This window comes from Juglans microcarpa x Juglans regia, chromosome 1D (assembly GCF_004785595.1).
Source record: "Juglans microcarpa x Juglans regia isolate MS1-56 chromosome 1D, Jm3101_v1.0, whole genome shotgun sequence".
Lineage (NCBI taxonomy): Eukaryota > Viridiplantae > Streptophyta > Magnoliopsida > Fagales > Juglandaceae > Juglans > Juglans microcarpa x Juglans regia.
In genome coordinates this window covers 2,879,307-2,886,853 of record NC_054594.1, presented here as the reverse complement: position 1 = coordinate 2,886,853, position 7,547 = coordinate 2,879,307, and the positions used below count along the sequence as shown (strand labels likewise).

General features: G+C 34.7%; 1 protein-coding gene across 1 annotated transcript; it reads right to left on the bottom strand.

Moving 5' to 3' along the window:
- Positions 1–5,383: 5,383 nt before the first annotated feature.
- LOC121234403 (cytochrome P450 CYP82H23-like) lies at positions 5,384–6,662 on the bottom strand. The gene has a single exon (XM_041130337.1). It carries the CDS (start codon positions 6,629–6,631, stop codon positions 5,654–5,656), a length of 978 nt encoding a protein of 325 aa, XP_040986271.1. The 5' UTR covers positions 6,632–6,662; the 3' UTR covers positions 5,384–5,653.
- Between the last annotated feature and the right edge of the window lie 885 nt (positions 6,663–7,547).

Genomic DNA, 7,547 nt, shown 5'->3' with positions numbered 1-7,547 from the left:
TTGGATGAATCATAATGACTTTATATCTTAACACATTTATTGTAGCAAGATTCAGATACTAATTATGATCTGACAAAATTATATGCTACATCGCACACTGATCGTAATGGAGAGTGGACTCATCCTGATGCCCGTGAAAATTATGTAAGTTTTATAACCTGTTTTAATTAAATATATTAGAATATTTATGACGATATTAATTCTTTATCTTATATATGGCTAGGATAAAATGATTGCCCTACGTGCTGAATCTGCGTCAGATCAAAATTCCTCAACAAGTGATATTGAGATTTTTACATAAGTCCTGGGTCAACGTTCGGGATATTTGAGGGGTTTGGGTCGTTGTGTAAAGCCTGGTCCCTCTTCCTCTTCTTCTAGGAATGCATCTATGACTTCTATAGCGCTAGAGAATGCGAATTCCAGAATCGAAGAATTGACTGCAAGACAGCATGAGTTAGAGGCTCAATTGGCAAAACAAGCAGATATGGAGATGCGCCTCAAACAACATGAAGAACAACAAGAAGAGTTCAGAAGACAGATGCAACTCCAAATGCAGCAGCTTATGCAACAGTACAGGCCTCCAAGCAACTGATGGATTTTGGGATTATCTATTTATGTATGAACAATGCCCGTCTCGACTGTTATTTATTTAGTTTGTGCTTATTTTAACACTTTTGTGAGTGTTAAACAGTTTCTAATGTATTTTTTCAAATAGTATGAATGTCTATTTGGTTTTCTATTATTGATTTAAATTCAAAAGACATCGTTCGAACGAACGTAAAACGTTCGAACTCTATGTAACGACAATAGCGTTCGAACGTAAACGTAATGTTCGAACGAAATTTATGTTCGTAGAGTTCGAACTATCACACAACGTTCGAACGTAAATAATTTCAGTCGTGTTCGAACATAGCCTATACCGTTCGAACTTATATACCGTTCGACCTGACCATTTAACGTTCGAACACAAAGACAATTCATAACGTTCGAACGAATTCATGTGTGTTCGAACATATTTCGAAATCGTTCAAACACGTCACTACTGTTCGAACTTAAAATTTTTTCCGTTCGAACTATTTTCTAGGACGAATTTAAACCGTGACAAAAAAAATTTTCGTTCGAACGTGTTCGAACGGTTTCCATCAATTTCGTCCCAAAAGAAAATTTTTGGGATGAAATGGTGATTTTCGTCCCAAAATACCTTTTGGCACAGTGATATTGGAACGACTTTGGGACGAATTTTTTTCATCCCAAAAATTTTTTTGGGACGAAATTGGGGTCTTTTGGGACGAAAATTTTCGTCCCAAAAGACCATTTCTGTTGTAGTGAATAGATTTCCAAGTAATTAAAAAGTGAACAAACACCAAATAATATCATTGTGATACCAATTTGACTCAAATAAAACGATACTCTCCAAATCTAATCTTATGATCCACAACCAAAATCCCAATAACCTTCTCACTCTTCCTCCAATTTCCAAATAAAAATACCTCAATAATTCAGAAAAAAGTATATATGCATCTCCTAGGCAGTGCACTCCATCGTTGATCCTTGCACCCAAAATATATCGTCTGAAAACCATTCTGAACCCTCACCTCTCCATATATCAAAATCCCAATGTACCATATGGACATTGCAAATACAAGACCAGAAAACTCACCAAGGTATATCGCATAAATTTAGAAATGGATGTAACGAAATATGGATTCTTTGGTGCAACAACTTGGGCAACTTTAGGGCACTTGTTTTGTTCAAGATTTGCTTAAGCAATTCTTCTTGATTTTATGTCGATTAGCTTTTGATGAAACTGCAAGCATACAATTTCTAAATACATAATTTGTATTCAAAAAAAAAAAAACAATGGGAGAAAGCAACTAGTTGAGAGTAATAAGTGTTAAGTACAACTCACCTCCTGCCTCTTCATTGGTCTTGAGACCTATCTGCAAAAGCTTTCGTTTGCCACCACGAGTCAATCTACCACAAGTCTGCTCTGCTGTAGAATCTTCATCAGGGGTCAGACATGGAAGAGTCTTGCCCGTAGCTTCAGCTTCGTACTTCATGCATCCAGTTATATTGAATATCTTGACTTTAAACACATTACTTCTATTGAATTTGAAAATTAGAAAGTCCCCAAATTCCAGAGAATGATCACTTGCAAACTGTTGCCAGCCACACTTAAAACACAAGCGGCTGCCAATTTGGTCCAGCTCAACAGGCCAAGAGTTTCCAGTATGATCAATGAGAATGGCCTTCTTTGGTATGTTTCCAGTAAAGTGCTTGATAAATGCGGGTGGTATGGACTGCAAATAGATTGAGATTTCTTCAGATAATTAGATTATTAGGTGTATTTTGTGTATACTTCTTTGTGTACTTGGGCAATTCCTTTTACTATCAATAAAGTTTTACTTTTACTTATATATAAAGAAAAATATAGAACGTTTTTGACAACTCTTTTACAACTTCGCTTTAAATAGGGGATAATTTTGTAAAATAACCATACTCTTATAACAACTTTAGAGCTTATTTTACGCAGTTACTCTCCATTTAAAACAAAGTAGTAAAAAAAGGTGGTAAAAAGGGTTACATTTGTGTCTCTACTATCACAATACTTAACAACATTTTTCTTTTGAGTATAGATGGTGTTTTAGTATTATACATATCAAACATGAAAAGTGCAATGAACCATTTAGGTTCTAGAAAGAACATATAGAAACATATATATATATATATATATATATATATATATAAATGGAAGATATTGTTTATCAATACTTGAGAAAGAAATCCAAAAATCAAACGCCCTGAAAAAAGAGTATTTTCCTTCAGAAAATTCTTAACCTGTTACTGCATACATCAATACAGTAACAGGGAAATTCTCAAATCCCTGACCCCTAAAACTATGCCTTTTATTTTACTTGATTTCGCTTGTAACAGAACAAAGCAGCAGGATTTTAAGAATCCGGTAAAACAATAGACCAGAAAAGAATTTTATGAATCTATGAGAGCAAAAGAAAAGGGTTCTTTATACGTTTGATTCAAAGCAAACACCGAAATCTTCAATGGCTGAAAAACAAAGTCTCATATTCACCAACTACTAGAAACAGTGAGCTTTAAAAACCTCTCTTGGTATTTTAATTAAAAAAAAAGGCTTAAAATTGGAAGCATAGTATAACCATAAGAAAAAAAAAAAAAAAATAGTTGAGCAACTTATTTTCCAAAATATAAGAAGCTAGTACACTCTTTGTGTTTCCTTCTCATTGCTATGCTCGTTTTCCTTGAGGGAAGATACAACAACAAACAGCTCCAACTTTCAGCTTTGGTTACTTGCGTTGAAAACACTAGAACTCGAACTCCTTGCTTTAATTGTTTCAAGGGGCACATTCCCAAACTTCCTACAACACTCAAAGCTCGCTTCGCTCACTCAAGGAAGTCAAAGCCCTGATTTTGATATTTATGTAAATGATTGTTGAACCCTCTAGTTACATCATGTACAAACTAAACTAAAAGAATGATCAGATTCTCATGAATAGTAATCTTTTCATTCTATCAAGGTAACAAAAAGTTCAACTTTCTTGAAACCATTGCAAAGCCAATTTCACTTACTAAGAAACTAAAGTGAGGCTTCAATCATTCTTCTTCCATTCAATGTAAGCAGAAAAGTAGTGGCTATTAAGTGGCAATAAAGCACCTCTTTGTGTTGTCTATTGCTTAATGCAGCACATTTTGTGATGTGAATCTGTTGCCCACCATGAGCTACATTATCCACTCCTATACTAAATGACCATGTATTTAATTATGATTTAAGTTTAGAATAATTTAAAATTCATGTCAATAATTATAAAAACAATTTAGAATTTGAAGTCTTTAATACTTCTGTTCGTCTCTATAATACTTCATATACTTAATTCATTTTATGACTATGCATTTAAATAATATTGAAGTCTTTCAACCATGTAATTATTTTTCATTTTATTTTTTAATGACCAATTAAAATTTTAAATTGCCACCTTACTCAAAAAAAGAAATATATGCTGCTACTTCTTTTAAGATGCTAGCTCCTCTCCTCCAGATGTTTTTTTTTTTTTCTTTTTTAAGACTGTTTGAGACTTTTCTTGGTCAAATTTAGTGGGTTGTTTTATTTTTATTTTTATTTGTTTTACCAGTAATATCTTAATTCATTTTATGACTATTCATTTAAATAATATTGAAGTCTTTCAACCATTTAATTATTTTTCATTTTATTTTTTAATGACTAATTAAAATTTTAAATTGCTACTTTTTTTAAGATGCTAGCTCCTCTCCTCTAGATGTTTTTTTTCTTTCTTTTTTTAAGACTCTTTGAGACTTTTCTTGGGTATTCAAATTTAGAAAATGGACAATAAAATGTTGTTTTTAATACTTCGGCCCAAGTTTTCTCAAGAGATTTATAGAAATAGTAGCAGCAGGGAAATCATTAAACCTTATGCATGTTTATCTACGTTGGTTTGAGCTTCAGAGGATGAAGCTTTCGACTTTGGGATAGACCGGCACGGTAACAACTTATTTAGATAGTAAGATTAGATGAGATAATTTTAGATAAAAGTTGAAAGTTAAATAAAATATTATTTTTTTTATATTATTGTTGTTTTAGAATTTAAAAAAATTGAATTGTTTATTATATTTTGTGTAACGATGAGATGAAATAAAACAGTTTTTGTCTTCTAACGGGGCATAGATGCACTCATCAAATATTATTGATGACCACAAATACATGTTTAAAAAAAAAAAAAAAACTTAAACAATTACTGTTGTTCATGCTTGTTAATATAACACATTTTAAGTATTAGACATAAAATTATTTAAGTATTAGACATAAAATTATTTAAAATACATCGTATCAATAAATGCGATGGAAGATGACAAAGTTTAAGATAAAAAGAGTAGCATTTTTACGCAAGGAGATGAAAATTAAGACGTGGAGAGACGAGAACTTCAAGCGGGGTTGCCTTCAAGTTTGTCAAGCCAACGCTCTCTGTCATATCCACATCTTCATTAAATGGCTTAGAAATGTTGAAACTGTGTAAGAAGCTAGCGAGCGTCAAATGCACCACTTGAAGAGCTAGGGAGACCCCTGGACAAGCTCGCCTTCCTGAGCCGAAAGGAATGAGCTCAAAATTCTGACCTCTCAGGTCCATGTCCCTGTGAGTAGTCAAGAATCTCTCTGGTCTAAATTCGTGAGGGTTGGGCCAAATGTTCTCGTCTCGGTGAATTTTCCAGGCATTCACCATTCACCATTGTGGTGTCACTTCCTGCTAAGATTAGATTCTGCCAAAATAATAGCTCATGACTAAACAATAAATCATCCACCTTTTTCTGATGAATTTTTTTTTTTTTTTTTTTGGTATCAATGATCCAAACCTTAAACTTGGGGCATATCCCCAAGACCAAAGCCCTTAACAGTTGAGCCAGTCCCTAAGGATTCCTCGATATAGCCTTGAAAGTGAAAAGTTTATGCGACAAAAAAAAAAAAAATGTTTTGATCCCTTGAGTATTGAATTATATTCATATTTTTCAGGATTTCTTACTGTGTTTCTCTATTTTCTGTTTGTTTTGGTTGGTTTAGCTATCACCCGTCAAGTTTTTACCTTGGGACTCGTTGTGAAAGAGATGAAAGTCACGAAGAACTTACCAGGGAAGTAGCCTTGTTGATGGTGTCAGCATCAAATCCTGAAATCTGGGCATCTTCGAGGGTGTTGAGCATCACATCCATAAAATCCTGCTCTTCTACTCTCTTCCCATCACACAACTTCTTCTGTTTATGCTCCTCCAGCCACCCTCCAACTAGAGCGTCCAATTGTTTTGCAGTTCTCTTCATCCTTTTCTCATATCTATTTAAATCCAACCACCCCAGAAACGGTATTGCATCAGACAACACAAACACACCAAACAGATGAAAAAATTCCCTCATCACTTTCTGAAAGCGACGTGCCTCATCTTCATCAAAATCAGCATTGGTTCCGAAGTATCGCTTTCCTCCAACGATTCTTAAAGCAAGATTCTGTGTCAAATCCCCAAACCATTGCTTCATGTCCACAAGAACTCCACTTTCTGCACTGCCTTTGCTAACCCAGAACTGGTACAATTCCTTGATCGCAGTTCCCACCTCTGAAGCTCGTATATGCTTCAGCATATCAAGCCGATGATTCGACAAAAGCTCAACTGTAGCTATCTTGCGCATCTCACGCCAGTATGATCCATATGGAGCAAACCCAAACATAGCATAGTCATATCCCAACAACTTTGAGGCTGCAATGCTCGGTCTGGTGGAGAAAACCTTGTCATGGACAGTGAAACACTCTCTGGCCATTTCCCAACTATTCAGAACCAAAACTCTGTGAGAACCCAACCTAATAGTAAAAACTGGTCCGTATTTGTCAGCCATGGCACCCAGTGTTTTGTGGATCAGTTGCCGGCCGCCGAGTAGGTGCATATGGCCTATAATAGGCCAAGCGCCACCAGCTTGAGGCGCAGTACAGGTCTTTTTCGTTTTCTCACGAATAATTTGGCTTCTCAAGTACTGAAAACAGATACATACTAGCAAAGCAAAGAGGCAAGACAACAGAGTCAATAGGAATTGGAGTAGAGGATCCATTGTTAGGGCTGAGAGTCTCACTAACTCGACAGGTTTTGTTTGAATTAAGTAACTTTAGATATCCTCATTTATAATGTTGTTTTCTTCTGATGTTTGTCATTTCTTTGGAAGATAAGAATAGTCGACTTCTTCTTTTTTTTGAAAAAAGAATAGCCGACTTCTGTGGTCTTGTTGCCATTTTCTCAAATAAGAAAAAAAAAATGTCCGTTGACATGTTCAATGCACTCCAAAAAATTTTATTTACTTTTTTATTTATTATTATTATTATTTTCTATTACGAAGAAAATGAGTGCTTGTCGCCAGCCAATGGAGACTCAACCTAAGTTACCTAATCCCACCACTTGTAACTGGCCTATATTCAAAGTTCAAACTGTCAAAATTAGAACTACGGCAATTCCATGCAGGGCTGAAAACCGATCGGTCGGTTCGGTTTTGAGCCCAAACCGAGACCGACCGGTCGGTTTTGTTAGAGCTTCAAAATCGGCCGAAACCGACCGAATCAGGGTATGAAAACTGACCGGTTCGATTACCGGCCGGTTCATGGTCGGTTTGTCGGGTTTGGGCCGGTTTGGGCCACTGTGTTTGGGCCGGTTTTGGCACTGTTTGGGCCATTTTAAGACCCAATTCAACCTCTTTCTGAACTCATTTTGTTATTCAAAATCATTTACTACAAAGACTTTTTTTTTTTTCCAGAATTTTTAAAATTAATTAATTTAATCAATTTCTTTTTAATTTTAATCATGCCATGCATATATTATTAGTAACTAATAACTTTTAACTAGTAACTACTACATATATACTACTTATATTTTATAGTCTTATTATCTTATATACTAATTTATTAATTACTAGATAAATAAATAAAAACTCCACTAGATGTTTAATACACATTACAAACAAAATTAAATTGTCTTAA